Source organism: Ambystoma mexicanum, chromosome 7q (genome assembly GCF_040938575.1).
Source record: "Ambystoma mexicanum isolate Mex_15411 chromosome 7q, UKY_AmexF1_1, whole genome shotgun sequence".
Lineage (NCBI taxonomy): Eukaryota > Metazoa > Chordata > Amphibia > Caudata > Ambystomatidae > Ambystoma > Ambystoma mexicanum.
The window spans coordinates 704,594,420-704,615,271 of NC_090941.1; the positions used below are offsets into that span (position 1 = coordinate 704,594,420).

Below are 20,852 nucleotides of genomic sequence, written 5' to 3' on the forward strand. Positions count from 1 at the left end.
AATGTCTCCACAGTGCACTCCCTTCTCCCACTCTCCTTCCTCCTACTTCACCAACCATCTCTTCTCACACTCCTGGCACTTCCTTCTCTCACCTACAATGTCCGTCCCTCCTTCCTTCCACTCATCTATCTTCTCCACACCCCTACTACTCTCCACTGTGCCCAATACCGCTACTCCAAGGATCGAAATTAAGATTGGATAAGCAGGAGCTAAAAGTAGCTCCTGGGTCTGCGGCATTAGCAAGTGAGCAGGAGCTACCACTGGGGAACCAGGAGCTAGTACATGCTGTTCCACAAATCTAACTTTCACATATGATGCCAACCTAACATTTTGCTTATATTTGATAACCTCTTATGCTTTAAATATCATTTAGATGTGTCCTAGTGCTCATTTATAGACTTTCCCAAATGCACAAAGTTAAATTCATATAGGTTTGTTTGGCATCAGTTGGCATGGGAGCCAAATGTAGCTCCTGGTAGCTGTTGCCAGGGTAGAAGCAGGAGCTAAATAGCTCACAGCTCCCCTCACTTTCGAACCCTGCTACTCTATCCCCCTGCACTACTGCAACTATTCCTTCCCACTTTGTACTACTGCTACTCTCCCCACACCTCTCGCTACACCTCCCTCCTCACCTCCCACTACACCCCTCTTCTCTCTCCCTACTCAGGGATATGGTGCCCTGCTCGCTCTCCCAATACTTTCATACTTTCATACTTACTATTCTCACAACCCCTCTCGCGTCTCTCCTGCACATCCCTCTACTCTCACAACACCCACACCCTCTCACTCTGCCTACTACACTCACTCCCTCTCTTTCCTCACTACTACCATCACCAATGCGCTCTGATTCCCTTCTTCACGCACAAACAGCTACCACTCGCCATAATAAATACTTCACCTTGCACACTGCGTGAGTAATCTGCCTTCATTCTCCTCTGTTGTCCTTCTTCAGTATAGTTTCTTGGTCGGCCTCTGCCTCCTTTGGCCTCACCCGAACTCCCACTCACTTCCTTCTATCTCCTTTTATACAGTGCTTCTGTCACCCTCTTCTCCTTCCATTGGCTGCAGCGCTTAACCGACTCTATGAACTAATCTTTGATTCTTTTCTGCAGGGACTGGGTTAGACATGAGAGACTTTCATAACCCCTCTCTGCTCCTCCCACTTTTCCAGTACGGTTTTTGTAACAGTATGTAATGGCTGTTCTGCTGTTTCTCTGTCATGCTTGAAACCTCTGTCAGGTTTGAAAGTTTGTTTTACTGCTACAGAGAGTTATTTGTTTTTCTGGGGCTTTTGACAATGGCGTTTTTTGGTGTTGGTTTATATGCCGTTTTAGCTGCAGCAGTTAAGGATGTCTGCTCGTTAGGTGCAAGGCTGAGTTTTCATGGTTGCTTCCAGGTGCTTTTTGGGAGTTGTGGTCCTGAATAAGAGGAAAAAAAAACACTGGCCGGAAAAAGTGCTTGGAGGCATTTGGGCGGCACCATTAACAGACAGGGAACATGAAAGGGTCTCAGACTTGGGTCTCCCCATTTCCACCTTACCCAACTGACTGGGTCATTGCCCTGTCAGTGTCTTTATTCATATATATTGGATATGTTTGTAGTGCATGTTTAGTATTATGGCATAAGTTGTCTTTTTTTTCTGAATGCACAGATCCCCTGCCCATGTCAAAAACATAGGTAAATTTAATTCTTCACAACTTAATATTTCGAGTTTGTCTAACAGAATTGTGTAAATAGTGTGCCAATAATCTCAGAAATGGTAGCTGACAATTTTGAGAAATCATGATCCCAAAATTATTTCATTTCAAGAAAGCAAACAAAGTTGTTTTCCAACAGCTTTTAACCAGCACATCAATTCTCAGCATGATGCACCATTCTCACTGCCTGAATTCTGGTGAAGATCCATCAAGGGGTTCAAAGGTTGGGGTTGAATTTTCCTATGTAAAGTTTAATGTAACCTTAAGTATACTGTCTCCAGTGCAGCAATATAATATATAACTATATATTGTACACGTAGGCCCAGGATTCTTGTATTACTAATAATTAAAAAGATTTTCTTATGGCCTTAAATCTGCACCTAGAAGCGTTGTATTGCCCCACCTGCACAGATAAGAAATTGGTGTCGTCTTATACCTGAGTAACTGGATTTTTTTAGGGTCCATATCCAATCATGCTGCCAGAGGTAGCACTCCAGACAATCTGTTCCTGGCCCTTGACTTTTCCCATGCTTTTTATACTACAAAAGTCTTCAAAAACAAACCAATTTTGAATCTGCAAAGTAAACAAAATCATTAAGAAGTGAACACTGAGATGTTCCTTTCCCGGCCATTTTCCAAAATATCTGGTTATGAAAAAGCACTTTCTGTTTCATCATGGAAAAATGTTAACTAGAGGTAACGCTCAGACCAGTAGTTGAAAATGGTCAGTATACTGCACCATCTTGCTTAAGGCCACCTTCAATGTAGTAATTTTAACCTACTTCCTCTGTTGTGGTATTATGTTGGTGTTCAGATGACCTTCGATTGGAACATGCAGCTAATTTAAATGTAAAAGTGCTGTTGGTGTGTAGCCCATTTTCGTATCGGGAGGCATTGCTACTTTTTTGGGAGATCTGCAGTACAATATTAGTTGCTGATGTTCAGTCTGTGCTAATACAATTTTAAGAATTTTTCTGTAACATTTCTTATGATGACAGTTGTATGATTTCAGAGATGTATTTGAAGTGAAAGTCTCTTCTGGAAGTCTGGCAGTGCTGGTTTGTGGAGCTTAATGTGGTGCTCATGGCTATTCATTTTTGAATCTATGCATATATGACGGTCCAAATGTTGGTGTTTTCTATGGTACTGTTTCAACTAATAGTATTTATTTTGTTCAGTACCTGTAGAGCACGACCTACATCAGTAACAGTGTTTCTGCCGAAGGGCAAGGTGGCAGGGAGAAAGGAAATGGGGAGCAAAGTGCCAAGTCTTTACAGTATTTCAGAATGGCCATGAATCTTCTGATGGTCAGCAAAGCAAAGGTGACCAAAAGGCATGGCTTCTGGATTTTGCCTTGTGGTGCATGATTATTAGAGAGGTGAAGCCAAGTGGGGAAATTGAAAGGGGCTGTGGGGCATAGTTTGAATTTGCAGGTAAGATGGTGTGGGTGCTATTGAGGGAAGGCTCAGTGAACTATGCACTAGCAGACATGCCCTGGATCCTCCTGTTAACAAGGGGGCACAGTAGGTGGTCAACATTTGCTGAATCTCAAGAGGGTCCATGAGGCAGTGTTGTGCTTCATCTGAGGTCCAGAGAAGGCAGAAGGGGTTTGGGGGGAGGGGTTTGGGAGGGGGGGTTTGAGAGGAAAGACTGACTTAGTCAATTTTAAAGGAGATGAAGGTCTGATGAGTCACTTTGTCAGGTGAGGGGATAGCACAGGCACAGTTTACTTCAGGTATAGCAAAAGAAATGTGTGATTATAATGGGGGGGTTGTGTACCACTTATGACATCAGAGAGGTGCCATTTCTGTTTCAGTTTGGCATGCTCTTATTCTTGTTTTGCCAAGCACTTCTAATTTTGTGCCAGCACCACTGGAACTCCCCATCACCTCTTTCCATTGTGTCAGACTACGTAAGTAGGATAAGCTGGTTGCAGTATAACCTCATACTAATCACATATGCGTGCCAGTAGCCTCTGTTTCTACAACGTTCTCTCACCCATTCTCTTCCTTACAGCTAAGAAGACATGAGCAGGACATTTTAGCCTGTCGTGAAGCCACATACGTGGGGACATGTCTGCATCCATAACCTCCTTTCCCTGCTAGGGAATCCAATGTTTCTATCATGCCTCTGTCACAAGTCGCACTACTCACAAACCATGTTCGGAGTGAGGATTGCTATGCTTACTCAGTTTCCCCTGTTTTTGACTCCTACATCTCAGGGAGCCAATATTTTAATTAAGGCTTGCCAGTAGATCAAGCTGGTGCAGAGGGCGAAATTGATTTTGGAAGGGTGGAAATATTCCATCACGTGTGGAAGCCAAGTTTTTAAAGACTGTGGGAGGCAAAGAAAGGGGAGCCCAGGTAAGCAGGTACGGGCAGCAGGACTAGAGATCAGTTTGGCATTTTAGAATTAGAATTTTAGACCTACCCTCCTAAGGTTTGAGCCACAGGGTTTGTACTCGGTTGTGCGAATCACGTTATGCAACAGGACAATAGCTGGTAATCAAGTAGGTTTAGTGCTGACGAATGAGAATCTGAGTGTAGCGGTAACTAGTCAAACATCACTTGATGGTGAGGTTGCCTAGCCATACCTTTAAAAAGGAGTGAGCACCGTGATGCACCTAGATTGACTTTGGGGGAGATTTAACTGTTTGGACATGACAGTGGGAGGGTGGTGGATTTTTGTCAGCGTATGTCAGAAAAGGGAGGAGGCGGTCTAGAGACTGGCCAAAACATATAGTGTGGTGTTGGTACGAAAGGAGGGTGTTTAGTAAAACACTGTGCTATGATCAGAGGGTCAAGGTGCCCACTTATTGTCTAAGTGTCCTAGACTTTAAAGTTTTCCATCAGCATAGACATTAATATTCATTCATTATTTACCATCTACTTCTTACAGCTTTAAGTATTTTGAAGATTTACTTAGCAACCATTGAAATTCAGACTCCATGTTGACTTTTGTTGGTTTACTGATGCGCAGGTGTTCCATTTGTTTGTTAATGTGTAGTTTTAAAAAGTTTCTCTTGCTTTGTCTTTTTTAGGGTGAACAATTGTGTGGGCTTTTCCAACTACAAATTCTTCCTCTTGTTTCTATTGTACTCCTTGTTGTACTGTCTCTTCATTGCTGCAACAGTGCTTCCGTACTTCATCGCATTTTGGACAGTAAGCATACATCTAATTACAATGTTCTACTGGTTGAAACTTTGCAATAAACAATTGTATGTTCGCTACAGCAGTATAGACCTAGCTGTAAATGTTGATTTTGGTAGGTTATGTGCCTAGGTAAGAAAATACATAGGTACTTTGTTGCTACAGATGTATTAAGATTGATGCTTCATAAGGTGCAGTAACAATGCATTCAAAATTAATATCTAACAAAAGTATAAGAACAGTTTGGTAATGAGTTATTAGTAGCAGAGGTATGCCTTTCGCACCCCTAATGGCTCTCTGGTTGTTCTATACTTCGATTGAGTTCCCAGAATTGAGAAAAGTGGATCTCGTTGGTTTTCTAACACTGAGGCCCCAATGATCCCCTTTTGTTATTTCTATTAATGTGTACTATTTATAAATATGTATATGTTGCAAATGGTGTTAACTGCATGCGCAAGTGCTGGGAAATATACAGGATTTACAGAAAGCAATGAAGGGTGTTTCTGGAGGGGACCAACTGTTAATGACTCCACAATCTAGGGGGATGCCCAATGAGATATTGGTTAATCGCTTGGTATGTTAAAATGTACTCAGTAACGATATGTGCATAATAATTAGTCATTTGTTACTCATTACTAAACTGATGTTCTTTAGGTACACCTATGCATTTCATGAGAGTACAGTTATGCCACCTCATGAAGTAATACTGAATTATTTGTGTGCTTCAAATTAGTTAATGATGCTGTGCAAAACTTTTCATTGCTACATATCTTAAACCAAATTGGGACAATGTAGTTTGACTTAGTAAGTTCTTACAATAGTTATTAATATTAGCTATCCCAAAAGAACTTTCCTTTAATGACAATATGGTATCAATAAAGGTATCACCAATTAGCACTTTGAGTACATTATTGTCTAGCTTCCACATGTTAATGAGTTGTAAAATTCTTATCGACTCAGTCTGTTATCTTTTTCATATAGTTTCCCAACATTACCCAAACTGTAAAATACCAAAAAATTAAATTTTAAGCAGCCTGTGGCCATTCTACTCTTAATTACCTCTATCAAAATTAACAATGTTCTCCTTTGCCCATGTTTCCTCTTCACTCTTACCCACAAAGCGGTAATATAGCTTTTCATTACCATCGATTAGTCGACAGAGTATAGATTCTTGTGCACCATCTTTCTTTTAATCTTTCTTTTTTTAATAAGGTCTGAGTGGGTGGGCAGACCCCAGCAGTTTTATAGTCTCTGATTCTGACACTGCTGCCTTAATCCTTGGGCCAAAAACTGGTCTTTCCAAACCATCTTCCTTTCAGGCAGCGAATTGTTGGCACAAGGTTGTCCACCACCAAGAACAGTAATTTGAGTCTACAGAGGAGTGCATGAGGATGGAAGAGGCCTCACCAAGTGCAGATCTACTTGCATCCCAATGAAGCTCTAGTCAATTGCGAAAATTAGGAGTTGATATCACTCTTCTCGTGCTGCCCATGATTTTAACGAAGTTACACGTGTGTGCCATACTTCCTAGTGTGGTGTATTACACATACTTTAGTTTTGTTACATGTTGTAGTTCTATCAGTTGCTTTGCTATTTCAGAGCACTCCTTAAAATCAGTTGTTCTCTTGATAACTCAAGTTTTGCCTACAACAACACTAGAAAACATAAGGGTAAAAACCACCATCTGCGCCGCCGTGCTTAAACTATTATTACTCGTACGTCCCATCCCCTTTCCTCCATACTTATGGGACATTCCTCCTTCCTGTGGGATGGGACCTAAGCACTTTGTAAAAGCATCAACATTTTGCAAAAATATTAGTCCTTCCTCTCTTTTACGCGGGGTACTGCACGCAGCTTTAACCCCACCCATCTTAGCTCCGCCCCACACAGTGCCCATCAGTCCTTTTCTCCGCTCGTTCAAGAATGGACGGACTTAGCATCTGCGGAAGATTTTTTCTTCCAACTTCTTCCTCTGGGGACTCCTTTCCGGGGTCTTCTCGGTCTGGGAGGAGCGTCAAGGGCTCTGTTACCGGGGCTTGCCCTGAGGTGCCGTCTAGGCCTAAAGTGTACCAGAGTTTTCTCTGAGGGTGTCCATAAGGGGCCTGTTGACACCAGATCACAATCCGAGGCCCCTCCTGTGGGGGCTGTTTGTAGACCTAGTTCTACTGAGTCGTGGGGTACCGGAGCTCCCTCCGAGGCCTCCTTGATTGGAGCTTCCCTCATTTGTACCGGGGTGCGCCCTGGGGCCACGACTGGGTTTGTCGGTACCGAACAGAAGTCTGAGGCCCGGCGTGAAGAGGCTTCTACCGGACTCGGGTCCGAGGTCCCTCGTTTAGAGGCTAAGGTGACCAACAGTTCTGAGAGGCCTGTTAAGGCCTTGTCGGTGAAAGGTGTTCCTCATCGTTCCCGCTCTTGCAGTGTGGACTGTTGAGGGGGCAAGGAGTGAGGTTTTGAACGGTAAATCATCCTTTACCGGCAGTGCCTAGGTCCTTCCTATGAAGGCTAGTTTGGCTGTTAGCATGTCACAAAAACATCATAGGCCACACAGTACCGGCTCGGCCGAGGTTCCTTGTGTGGAGGCTAAAATGAAGACCCCTGACCCACTTGTGGGGACCCCTGCCTCACTTCCACACGTGTCGCAGTTCTCCTCAGGTGCCGACAAAATGGCGGCTGTTCCCGCCAAGACCACGGTGGCCATTTTGGATACAACCCTTACAACTACGCCATCGGCCTTAGGTGTAGGGGGTTCTCTTTCAGGTGAACATCGGTTTCCTTATGCACATCCGTTTCGTCCAGTATGACTGGAATGCTTAGATGTCTCTACCACACAATGTCTCACTGCTGGCGGCATCGGCGCCCTTGATTTATGTAGACAACAGCAGGGAAGAGCCCTCTTGGCAACCCTCTCCCCTGCACCCTTGGAATTACCCTCCTCATGAGAGGCCTCCTGTTACGCCTAAGTCATCGGCGGAGGACGCCTTTTTCGGCAAGTTCCAGAAACCTATGCGTTCCAACCCCATGAAGGAGTACTTTTAAGGGCCTGTTTAGGGAGATATGCCCACCTGCACCAACGGTCCCGGCTACGCCGCCTGTGCCTCCGCCGGCGCTGCCTTTGCCGGCTGGGCCTCCCCCAACTCTTCCACCCCCACCTCCATTGACTCCAGTGGACAAGGCGATTGTGGTGCCGGATGTGACTGAACCTGATCCGGATCTATCGGATGATGTACAGGCTGATCAGGGCAGCGAAGACCAGCCCGCTCTATCAGAGGGTTTCGCGACCGGGTGCTGGACATGTGTTTGTTGGATGTTCCAGTACCCGAGGCACCCGTTCCGCAGGAGGGTGTGCTTTCGGGGGGTTCACCGTGTCTCCTTCGGAGCGTACCGGCTTGTTCTTGCAGAAGGACGTTTTGGCAGAGGTCTGTAGAGTATGGGAGAAACCACACTCTGGGCTGTTTGTCAATAAGAAAATTGATGCGCGCTACAGGCTTCATTCTTCGAAGGAGGTGGCCTTAGCGTCGTGTCCACCCCCCTCCTCCACGGTCGTGGCTGCGGCCACTTTGCAGTCCGGACCTGCGGCATCCTCCACTTCGACGGCTACACAGGTCCTAAGCAAAGAGGATAAGCTTCTTGACTCCCTTGGGAGGAACATTTTTGCTAACTCAGCCCTGCAATTGCGTCAGGCCAATGCAGAACTGGTGTTAGCGGGGCGAATATGAAAATGTGGCAAGGTCTGTCGGAGTTTGAGGAATTCATCCCCGCCGAAAAGCTTGCTTGACGACTTCAAGGCAGGTTTGTCGGATGCCAGGGTCCTGGCTCAGGATCTGCTGGAGGCTGAGGCTCATCATGTCGACGCTTCGGCCCGAGGCCTTATGCTTGGAGTGGATACTTCTCGTCAGGCTTGGCTGCACGCCACCAAGTTCTCTAAGGAGGTGCAGGATAAGGTTTTGGATCTGCTGTTTGATGGCAAGGAGCTTTTTCATTCCACAACGGATGTGGAGCTGACCAAAACGAAGGATAGCACCCAGACCGCCAAGTCCTTGTCTGTCCTGGTGAAACCACCATTTAGGACACAGAGACTGTTGTCAGAGCCCCGGCCCTCCTCTGGTTTTAGGGGTTTTCTGGACCGGAAATCCCACAGAGTCGATACCCCTTTGGGAAATTCCCACCAGAGGCAGCAACAGAGTCGATATTTCTCCTGCTCCTCAGCCTACTCCTCAGGTTCAGGTGGTGCCGCCACTGAAAAACCAGCCAAATGAGGGTTCTCTGTGCTCGCACAAGACCCCGGTGGGAGGACGCATTGCGTCTCATTGGGAGGCGTGGCAGACCATCACCGAGGACCGGTGGATCTTGTCAGTCGCTCGGGCGGGCTTCCGCTTACCCCTTACCCCTACTCCACCCATCAATCCTCCCTTCAAGCAGTCTGGGTCGCCCTCCCTCAGGGCCGAGATCCAGAAGTTACTGGATCTCAGAGCGGTGGAACCCGTTCCCCTAGGGGAACGAGGGGAGGGCTTCTACCCTCGACTGTTTACGGTGCCCAAATCCAACCAGGCTGGCCTGCGCACCATTCTAGACCTTTCCCAGTTCAATCTTTTCCTACCCCACGAGAAATTCAAGATGATCATGCCTGCTCAGATAAAGTCCTCTTTACAGATGGGTGATTGGCTCAGTGTGGTGGACCTTCAGGATGCGTACATGCATATTCTGATCTGGAATCCACACCGGAGATACCTGCGTTTCTCTGTGGGAGAGGAGTATTTCCAGTTCCGAGTGCTTCCCTTTGGCCTCAGCACGGCACCGCGTGTCTTTACGAAGATGTCGGTGATTGCAGCTTATCTTCGTCTACAGGGTATCCTTACCTGGACGATTGGCAGTTGCGCAGCCCTTGCCCGCTGAAAGCCGTGTGCAATCTTCAGTCTCTCCTCCAGCTCCTGTTCCACCTTGGGCTGTCGGTGAACTGGCGGAAATCTTCCATGACGGTCATTCAGGACTTGATCTTCCTGGGTTTGTGCTGGAACATGTTAGAATGTAGAATTTACCTGACCGGGGACAGAACGGCGGATCTGTTGGCCACGTGTCAGATGTTTGCGGTGTCAGATGTTTGCGCAGTCGGAGAGCATGGCGGCCTGGTGGTTCCAGAGGCTTCTGGGCCTCATGGCCTTGTGTGTATTGACTCTTCCTCTTGCGCGGCTTAAGATGAGGCAGACTCAAATGGCTCTTTGGAGCTCTTGGCGTCAGGCGGTGGATCCGGACTCCAAGATGATTTTGATTCCGGCTTCCATGAGGTCGTACCTGGTGTGGTGGTCGTCTCTCAGCAACCTGTCAGTGGGTGCAGGGTTTCAAGACCCCACCCTGATATGACTGTCACGACGGACTCCTCCCTCCTAGGGTGGGGTGCGACGTTGGATCTTCTTCAGGCCTAGGACCTTTGGTCACCCCAGGACAAGCTCCTTCACATAAATCATCTGGAGCTTCTGGCGATTTTCATAGCGCTCAAGGCGTTCAGGCCGGTCATTGCCAACAAGGTGGTCTGTATCCGCACAGTTTTGTGTCAATGTATTCAATCAACAAGCAGAAGGGCCACATGTCTCCTCTTGTGGCTCTGACCATCCAGATTTGGGAATGGGCGGTTTGTTATGGTGTCTGGCTGGTAGCAGTACACATCCCGGGCCAGCTGAACGTCATGGCGGATGTGCTCAGTCGGCCGACAATGGTGAGCTACGAATGGGAATTGAAAGCAGAGATCCTTTCATGGATATTCCTATGTTTGGGCAATCCGGAAGTGGACCTCTTTGTGACATCGGCAAACAAGAAACTTCCTCTGTATGCCTCCAGAAATGGTCTGGGAGCCTCCTCTCTCGGGGATGCTCTCGAGATTCCTTGCCACATGAGGGCCTATGCTTTCCCGTCTCTGCCTCTGATTCATCGGACGATTTGCAAGTTGAGGAACACCGTGAACTGTTCTCTTCTGCTCATAGCCCCTTGGTGGCCGGCCAGGTTCTGGTTCTCAGAACTTCAGCATCTGTCGGTATGTGCAACGATCAGGCTACTGGTGAGTCCCGAACTGCTTCACCAGAGGGATCAACAGCTGTGGCACCCCTTTCCACAATCATTCAACTTGGCGGCATGGTGCCTGAGTTCAGATCTTTAGAGCATCTCAACCTGTCTGCTGATAACATGCGAATAATTCAGGCAGCCAGGAAGCCCTCGACGAGGTCTCAGTATAAGAGCAAGTGGCTTTGGTTCTGTCACTGGTGCTTAGCCAAACAGCTGGACCCCAGGGTGGCTACGATTGACACGGTGCTGTCCTTCGTGTCTCACCTAGCAGAATCGGGCGTTCATGTTCTGTCATGCAGGACTTATCTTTCAGCGGTAGGCGCCTACTTGTCCATGGATCAGTGCTCTTATTCACTGTCAAATCCGGTCATTAGATGGCACTTTGCAGGTTTGACACGTCTTTTCCCCCCGGTTTGCAAGCCGCACCCGACGTGTGATCTGAATGCGGTCCTTAGTGTTGTGCCATAAACCGTTCCAACCTATGGCCATGGTGGACCTTAAGCACCTTTCATGGAAGGTGTCTTTTTTGGTTGCCGTTACTTCAGCAGGGCGTGTGAGTGAGCTCAAGCCCTATCGGTGGAGCATCCCTTCTTGGTTTGCCACAAGGATAAGGTGGTCCTACGGACGAATCCCTCTTTCCTGCCAAAGATGGTCTCTGATTTCCATCTGAATCAGTCAATCTCCCTGTTGGTCTTCTTTCCAAACCCAGCTTCAGAAGCAGAAAGTGTTCTACATTGCTTGGATGTGAGAAGGGCTCTTAAGTTCTATCTGGACAGAACATCTGAGTTTAGGAGCTTTTCTCAACTATTGGTGACCTTTGGTAACCCACAAGGTAGGCAGGCCTCTAAGGCGACCAGCTCCAGATGGATCACGGCCTGTATTACGGAGTCTTACACTGTCCAAGGTCTGCAGCCTCCTAAAGGTATTCATGCGCACCTGGTGTGGGGCAAGGCAGCTGCAGTTGCCTTTCAGAAATATGTCCCCGGGGAGACCATTGCAAAGGCGGCTACATGGGCCTCCCCATTGGCTTTTTGTAAACATTATTGTCTAGACCGGAGCTCCAGATCTGATGCTCATTTTGGCCAGGCTGTGCTGAAGGGCCTATTTCAATAAGAGATTTTCCATCCACCTGTAGTTCCTCTGAGGAGTGCTTGGGAATCTCCCATAAGTATGGAGGAAAGGGGACGGGACGTAGGAGTATAAGCAGGTTAATCACTGTAGTGAGCACCTTACTCCTAGTCCATAGTCCCCTTTCCTCCATACGCCCGCCCGCTGTACCCTCTAATAAGGTTCCTCTATTATTGCTTAAAGGTCTCTGACCTGGCGATAGAAAAGGACTGATGCGCGGGGCAGAGCTAAGATGGGCGGGGTTACGGCAGCGTGCAGTGCCCCGCGTAAAAGGGAGGAAGGACTAAAATGTTTGCAAAATTTTGATGCTTTTACAAAGTGCTCCGGTCCTGTCCCACATGACGGAGGAATGTCCCATAAGTATGGAGGAAAGGGGACTATGGACTAGGAGTAAGGTGATCACTACGGTGAGTAACATGGTTAATATTTGCCACTGTATGATCAGAGTTGTGCCCCATCCATCGCCTTTTAAAATATACTAGATGTCTATCCAAAGGATGGCCTAAATTGTTCACATAAGGCAGATGTCCGGCTTGGTTGGGAGCGATTGCCGTGAGGCAAGGTCCATTCAGTAGCATTTTGAGCCATGGTGGAGTGTAATCTGCTTCCCGCATAACAAAGCAGTGTTGTCTATTATATTTACTGGCAGCTAGAATGAAGGACATTCTGAACATGTATTTTCAGTCCCTAATGGACACTGAAACCCCATCTTGCCTCCACTTTTCAAGCATCTCATTGAATTTTTTGTGTCTGGTTTATCTATCAAAAATATATATACCCACATTGTAACCTTCTACAAGCATTATTTATTCTGCAATTCGTGCATGACTGGCTGTTTCCCATTCTCCAATAGCCAGGCCTACATATTGTAACAAGTATAATTTCAGTTGGAAGTAAAGGAAGAAGGGACTTATCAACCTAGTCCTGGATTCTGTAATGTGGTATCTAGAAAGCACCCCTATGTATCAAAGCGCTGCCCAAAAGTATTACAAAGCCCTTCTGTATATATCTGTTTCTTAGTTTGGAAGACTTCTGTGAATAAAGGATTATTGTATTTGGGGGTCATGCTGTTTTGAGCAAGGGTTTCCAGGAAGTGGCAATACCAAGCTAAATTCTTGGTATGTCTTGAATTGTGTCTAGCTGGATTTTTTTTATTTTTTTATCAGAATCGCACACCGTAAAGGTATCCTTCTGGAGTGGGCATGGCTGAAAATGTCCTCTTCAGTGTAGAAAAATGAAACGACTACCTCTTTGCTAGGACAGTCAAAAATGTCAGTCTGAAGATCTGACCTGCCCAGTAATAACTTTTGAAGTTGAGGCACAAGAGATGCTGCCCCTTTTTCCAATGGTTGCTTTAGTTTATTCAGTGAACTGGAATTCAGTTATTTTAAAGTTACACTGGTTAAAGATAGCCCATCGATGTGTGACATTACACTTTTAAATGTATTGTTGGGGATTAAGAGTAGGACTCAGACACAGAAGCACGTTAAGTGTGGATTGTACACTTTTATTTATCACAAAATAATAAGAGGGTTGGGAGAAATCCTATCTATCCCTTATCCTAAGAGAGGTTTCACCTGCCTCAACGAAACTAAAGAACGTCTGTCAGGATGTTGAACAAAATTGCCCTTCGTCCTGTGTCCAAAACCCTAAACTGACCCTTACACACTATATAAAGTGTAACAAGGGGATTTTCGCAAGCTATGTACTTGTAGCTCTCTTTCAGACTTTAGAAACTAAAGCTCTAAGGTGCCAAAGACAAATGAAATCCAAGTTCCATGAAGGGATTCTCGCTTCCCCTATGTTTCCTCTGGTCTTTCACTCCGTCTGGTACTTTCGGGGGAAAAGGTCAAATAATGTTCCACTGTTATAAAGGAATCTCCCTTTGTGTCTTTCTTTATACAATATTGAACTTCACAGTTTCAAGGGGGACGGCTTCTAACTCGAGTTTCTCCACTTATTATGCTTCCACAGCTTTAAGGAAAATAACGATTTCCCCTTTGTTCCCTTGTTTTTCACCATCCAATATATTCCAGGGGAACTAAACCTTCCTTGAGTCTCTTTTTAACCACATAGGTCTCTTGAATCTTTAGTTTATCGCAATTAACCTAACAGGCATTTGGTGCATGCCTTTAACAGTTACTCTTTTTACTACTGGTGTTCTCTCCTGGCAGGGTATTGCAGCTTTATTACTGATCCTTAAGAGCGGTATGGTCTTCCCTTTTTTATTCGTTCTCACTGTTCCATGGTTTCGGGTTTATTTCTCGTCTTACTCCTGGTTCACTCTCCTGCCAGGATATCACAATTCTGGTTCTTGGTTATGGGTCCCAGACTTGCACAGTGACTGGGTTACTCTTTTGGCAGGCCTTTATATCCTTTCATGGGTGTGAGTCCCAGACTCACCATTTGCCTGGTTCACTATCTTGCCAGTACTTTTCTGTGCTCTCCTCACTCTTTCTTTCATGCAAGAAATAATGCTTTTCCAGTACTGGGTCGCCAACCCTTTCTAAGCAAAGTTCTTATTGGTATCCTTTCCTCTTTTCAAATATTGAGGCACCGACCCTTCCTTAACACTGGTCGTATTAGTGTCAATGTCCTTTTCCAAGCATTGGGTCATCAACCCTTTCTTCACACTGTTCGTATCCACCTCTCTCTCCAAATATTCGGTCACTGACCCTTTCTTAATACTGTTTGTATTTGTATCAATATCTCTTTCCAAGAATTGGGTCACCAACCCTTTAACACTGTTCATATTTGTATCGATCTCTTTCCAGGATTTGAGTCACCGACCTGCGATGAGTCTGGTGTTGTCCTCATGATCTCCCCTCGTAGGGGGTCTCTCCCTATGGCCAAGCAAGAGCAGCTGCTCCATGATCCCGACCCTTCCTGCCCGAGGGAGGACCATGTTTTGAAGGAGGAGGAAAATCCTAGTTGGGAGTAAGATGGTCTCGCCAGATGGTACGTGGTATTCCCGCCAATCAAGGAACCCAAAATCACCTTCTGTAGGCCAGAGCCAATATAAAAGTAAGGAAAGACTCAGGAAGTGAGAGAGGCCCTCCCTGAAGGACCTGGCTGCAGGAATCCTGTGATGCTGATAAGGGCCTTGAACTGCTGTGCCAGAAGTAGGAATAGGGAACCCTTGCACCCTAACTGCCTGTGGGGAGCTGGGGAGCACTGGAAGAGCCAAGGAGACCAGTCTGACCCCTTCAGAAAGAAGGGCAACCCCCAGGTATCAGCAGAGGGCCATAGCCCAAAAGGAATTGCAGACGCACTCACTGCGGGGGAAACTAGGGGGAGCTTATTTCCAAGCTGGGAAGAAGCACGTTGATGTCTGTTAATAAGACTCAAGCAATCTGCTGCTGGCGGGAGAGAGCGCAGAGGTTCTCCGCAAGAACTGAGGTGAAAGGCTGGAGCCAACGTGGTGGACCCAGGAGGCTCGCTGATGAAACAAAAATCTGCTGCAACGGGATTCGCTGTGTCAACGCCAAGAGCTGGGGAGGGACTCCTGGGTGTTTGAAGGTGACCAACGGCAGCGCTTCACTTACCAGAGTAGAGAAGGAAGCAGACCAGACCCGTGGAAGCCACGAGAGACAGAAGAAAGAAGCAGGTGCAGTCACAACAAGGAAACCAGTAGAAATCATTTACTGGCTGAAGGTGGGAGAATCCAGGAACGACATTCAGAACCGGCGAGTCAGCCCAAAGGCAGTGGGCACTACGGGGCATATCTGTGACCACACTACAGATAATTGTAAACAATATAATTGAGAGTGAAGGACATGTTTTTGAAAGGGAAAGGAGCCACAAACAAAACCCTTACAAACCTATGTATGGGTGGAATGCAAGCAAATAGAAAACCCAAGTAAGATAATGTATTAAGAGGATACATTCTCCAGTGCAGTTGATATGCAATTCTGGACAAGGGCAAAAGTACATGATTGCAAGTGTGTGAGAACTAGAATCCCTGGCAGGAGAGTATACCATGCCATAACAAGAAGTGTACAAGATCCATAGAAGTCCTGAGGGGTAATATTAGGACTGGACCAGGGATTGTGCTAACAAGAAGAGAAACCACTGTGGTAGAAAGTTATACCAGGAATCTTGAAGGGGATAAAGTCAGCCAAGTTCTTTTGCAAAGGTGACTGGAGGCAAAGAAATGCCTGGAGAACTGTTATTTGTGAAACGCTCAAGAACAAAGAGGGATCCAGGGGAAGGGAACCACCCTATGGAACAAGGATCGCTGTTCTTGAAGAACCTTTGTGTTTGAACCATTTCTTCTTTAAGCATGGATGGTTGTTAAAAAGTGTTTATAGATGAAGACATTTCCCCTTCACTTTAGTGTTAAGTTTATAGTGTGAGGGGCAGACAAGAATTTTGGACACAGACAATTTGATTTGGACATTCTGGCGCAGACAGGTCCTAAGTTTTGGTTTAGGTAGGGAAATTAGGACAGGGTCATAGAGGCAATTTCCCAACCTCTTTTCTTTTGAATAAAAGTCTTTAACCAAAAACATGGCAAACTTGTGTCTGTCGTTCATTCCTGACTCCACACAAACCCTTTCTTAACACTGTATTGATATCCATCTTTTTCCAAGATTTGGGTCACTGATCCTGTCTTAAAACTTTAATTGGGCTTTCTTGCGCTGTTAATGATATGCAACACTCGCTCTCAAGCGCTCCGGTAACCCACTCGCTCTCTGGGCTTACCGGGCAGCTCTGGCGGTCCTCCCTGGCGTCGTCGTCTTTGGTTCACTGACTGGGGTGTGCGTCCTGTTAGCTGTTTGGTTCACGCTTTATGTTCCTTTGCTTCTGGAGGCTTCAGCTGCTTATAGCAATAAAGCAGTGAACTTTTATTGGCCCGGTCTCTGCACGTTGTTCTCGTCAGCGTTCATGCTCCCTTCCATTAGTGTGCTCGCCTCTGGCATTCCAACCAGCATCGGCACAAGCTGCATACCTCGTATTCTGTTCAGCTGTGTGTTTTAAACTTCCTGGCATTAGTTAACACTTTCCAAAGACTAGAACGATGCATTTGCTAACCAATTCTGGTCATCCTCCTTGTCCCAGCCCTCTTCCTGGTCTCAGTACTAAAAACCGTGGGGATGGCGAATAAGGTTACTGGTCAAGAAAACGTGGGAATTCTTTCACAATAAGCCCTACAGGCATGTTGCAAAGGCACATGGGTGTCATTAAGAATAACATCTGAAGGTCTATTTTGATTCATTGTTTTTCTGCCTCTCTGGAGATTGTCCTCCCCTATATGGACCTCCCACAGATAGCCACCCCTGGGATCAGAGTCGGGTAGCTTCTGCCTTTTCCTGGCCATGTAGCAACATCATCATGGATTCTCTGGAGGGAAGCTTTTTAGTTTCCCTCCAGAGAATCCATGATGATGATGCTAGATTGGTCCGCGTATGCAATAGTTTGGGCGAGAATTATCATTGATTTTGGGAGGATAGCTTGGGGGGAACATGTTTGCCTCAGAAGCAAGTCAATGCAGAGCAACACGTGTTCGAAACCTGGTCCCGCGCCTAAAGACTGGCCTGCCGTATGAGTCCCATTATAACATTTTAATTAGTTTCATTTGTTAATATTCCCAATATTAAAGTAAGATTTATTTTTTTTGTCAAGCAACCACTTGTTTTATGTAAGTTGTCTGGAGGGAAGGAATACAGAAAATCCTTTAGTTGAATTTTCCTGTTACTACAATTGTATTTGTTTCTTGCAGCAACCACTGTTGTCTTTTATATGATTCTGGCAGGATTTCTGCTTTTGATTTGGCTGATTTTAATACCTGAGAAAAGGTTAACAGAACGAACAAACAGAAATCTTTGCCAAAGCCCAGACTGGGTTAGATGTCACAATTACCATGTTGTCAACATACAGTCAACTTTGGAACCTTGGCTATTCCTCAGCTAGGGCGATATTTCAATCTGTGATCTAGTATGTGCTGTGAGAGGTTGGGGGACAGATCGAAAAAAGGTGTTGCCCTGGTTCAGCCCTGCCCAATCCCATAGCCAATTCTAATGTTGGAGTTTGCATAGTTGAGAAGTTTTGTGAATTTTTGGGGAAGTCATATATTGTCATAGAACTTGCTGGTTCCAGCTAAGCCTGCACGAGACAGAAATCCATGGAGTTATTTGCGCTCTGTGTATATAAAACTAGCACTCGGAAGCAATGTCTGCACCTTAGCGTGGTCTGCAATTTCCTGACTATCCATTATGTACTTATTGATGCTTCTGCCGAGTTTACAACTGCTATGATCAACGTGAACCAGGGTTGGCATTACATGGGGAGAGCCAGTTTGCTCATAGTTGAGTGATCATTACACTACAGCAGTTAAGCAAGCTCCAGTCACATCAAATTAAACATATTCTGTCAGATTGCCTCCTTTGCAGTCTCTTCAATAGTTTATAAAGCACCACCATTGGAGTCTAGTCCGTCTATCTTATCATTGAACATTCCATTTGTGTCTTTCAATTCCTAGACGATCAGTTGTTTCAGCTGGTAGATTACCTTGTCCGAACCCATTAACTAAACAAAGCAACATGTTTTTTGGATATTTACGTCTACATTCTCGGGAAGTATATTTCTCTGTGTAAAACCTGTCACAAATTTTATTTATTTATTTTTTATTTATTTGCATTTATAAAGCGCACAGAACTGCCCTGGGGCATCGTGGCGCTGTTACAGCAGACTTAGTCATGAACACAAGCATAGGAATGTGTTTACAGATGTAACCGAGTTACATAGTACATTTCACATTGGTAATAAACATTGAGCTTAAAGGTTATGCTATGCTGTGGATACAATGCAAGCATGAGAGTGAATGTGGCAGACTTTAGCGGAATAGGAGGGTTTTGAGGTTTTTACGGAAGGTATGGTATGATTTTTCGTTCCTTAGTGAGGTAGGTAGGGAGTTCCAGTTTTTTGGTGCGAGGTGTTGGAAGCTGGTTCCTCCCGCCCTGGATCTTTGAAACGTGGGGACATCAATCATGTTGGTGCGGTGAGCTCTGGTGGGTCTGATGGAGGCTTTCGGTGTGATTCTTTCTGCGAGATAGGGTGGGGCATCCAGGGATAGGCATCTGTGTGTGATGGTCATGGCTTTGAACAGTATGCGTTCCTTCACAGGTAGCCAGTGGGCATCTCTCCTTGCTTGCGAGATGTGTTCTCTTTTTGGAATGGACAGTGCTGCCCGGAGCGCATTGTTTTGCGTGATTTGGAGTTTTTTTAGGTTGTGGGCGGAGGTGCCTAGGAACAGTGCATTGCAGTAGTCTAGTTTTGTACCTATAGTGGCTCTGGCGATGGACAGGCAGTTTTTGGCGGAGAGAAACGGCTTGACAGCATTTATCATCTTGGTGGTAAGTGCTGAGGAAGAGGCAATGGCGTTGACTTGGCGAGACATAGATAGTGAGGCATCTAGGTGAACGCCTAAGGTTTTAACAGACTTGGAGACTGAGATGGTGGAGTTGTCAATGTTGAAGGATTTGTATTGGGGGGGGAGTTTGTTGAGAATTTCATTGGTCCCTACTATGAGGATTTCGGTTTTGTCCCCGTTTAGGCAGAGGCCGTTGGCCGCCATCCAGGTTTGGATGGCTGTGTAGATTTTGGTTAATGCAGTAGCATCTTCTTCGTAGGTCCCAGTTAGAGGGAGTAGTACCTGCGTATCGTCTGCGTAGTTGGTGTACGCTATGTTACGACAGTCGAGGTCCTTGAAGAGAGGAAGGGTGAATATATTGTAGAGAGTGGGGGCGGTGCAGGAGCCTTGTGGGACGCCGCAGTGGATGGTGGTAGGGGTTGCCGAGGCAGTGTCTGAGAAGACTTTCATGAGTCTGCCATTTAGGAATGAGGCAACCCATGCAATGGCTTCCGGGGAGAAGTGTGCTTCATTTTTTAGGTGCATGCCTAGGATATCGTGGTTGACAAGGTCAAAGGCGGCAGATAGATCCAGTAGGAGAAGGAGTGCCGGTTTGCCTTTATCCATAGTGTCTGCAAGCTGTATTTTCAGATCAAGTAGGGCTGACTCTGTTCCGTGACCTGGTCGGAAGCCTGACTGTCTTTTTCCTAGGATATGGTTGGTTTCGAGATAATCCTGGATTTGTGTGTAGGCCATTTTATCCAGAATCTTGAGCAGGAAAGGCACAGTGGTGATGGGCCTGTAGTTGGTAGCTACTTCAGGGTCGAGGGTGGTTTTTTTTAGAAGCGGGCGCACCCAGGCTTCTTTTAGACTGTCAGGGACAGTGTTGGCTTTGAAAGAGGCATTGATGAATGATTTAAGGAAAGGGGCGAGTGTTTCAGTGCAGTCTTTGATCAGGCTGGCGGGGCAGGGGTCTCCTTTACAATTGGATGGTTTGATCTTGTTCATTATCTCAATAACTTCGTGTTCTGTGACTTCCCTGAATTTGAACGGGGTAGTGGGGGCTTTGGTGGATGTGGTTCCCGAGCTAGGGGTGGGCATGTGGCTCGTGGTGGTGTGAGATTTGAGGTGCAGTGATAGGTTTTTGTGGTGCTCCTTAATTTTTGTTTGTAGGAGTTCAATTTTATTTAACAAGGCAGATTGTATGGAATTGCACCAGATTTGGTCTTTAACAATGTCTTGTGATTTGGTGGCCGGTGTGGTGAGTTCGTTGAAAATGGCGAAGAGTTCTTTGGATTCGGAGCTTGCATTAGCAATTCTATCATTATAAGAGACTGATTTAGCTGTGATTATGGCTTTTTTGTATTGGGCAGTGATTTTTTTGTAGGAGGATAGGGTGGCTGGGGAAGGCGATTTCTGCCAGGAGTTTAGAGCTTTTCTTTTCTGTGAGCGGAGTTCTTTGAGTTCAGTGGA

The 20,852-nt window shown here is 46.0% G+C and overlaps 1 protein-coding gene across 2 annotated transcripts in view; it reads left to right on the top strand.

Moving 5' to 3' along the window:
* ZDHHC20 (zinc finger DHHC-type palmitoyltransferase 20) overlaps positions 1–20,852 on the top strand; it is a 1,413,520-nt gene that overhangs the window by 718,987 nt on the left and 673,681 nt on the right. For both annotated transcript variants that reach the window (XM_069640342.1, XM_069640341.1), the window contains exon 7: positions 4,738–4,858. In XM_069640342.1, coding sequence (XP_069496443.1) covers positions 4,738–4,858 — 121 coding nt within the window. The remainder of the gene's footprint in view (positions 1–4,737; positions 4,859–20,852) is intronic.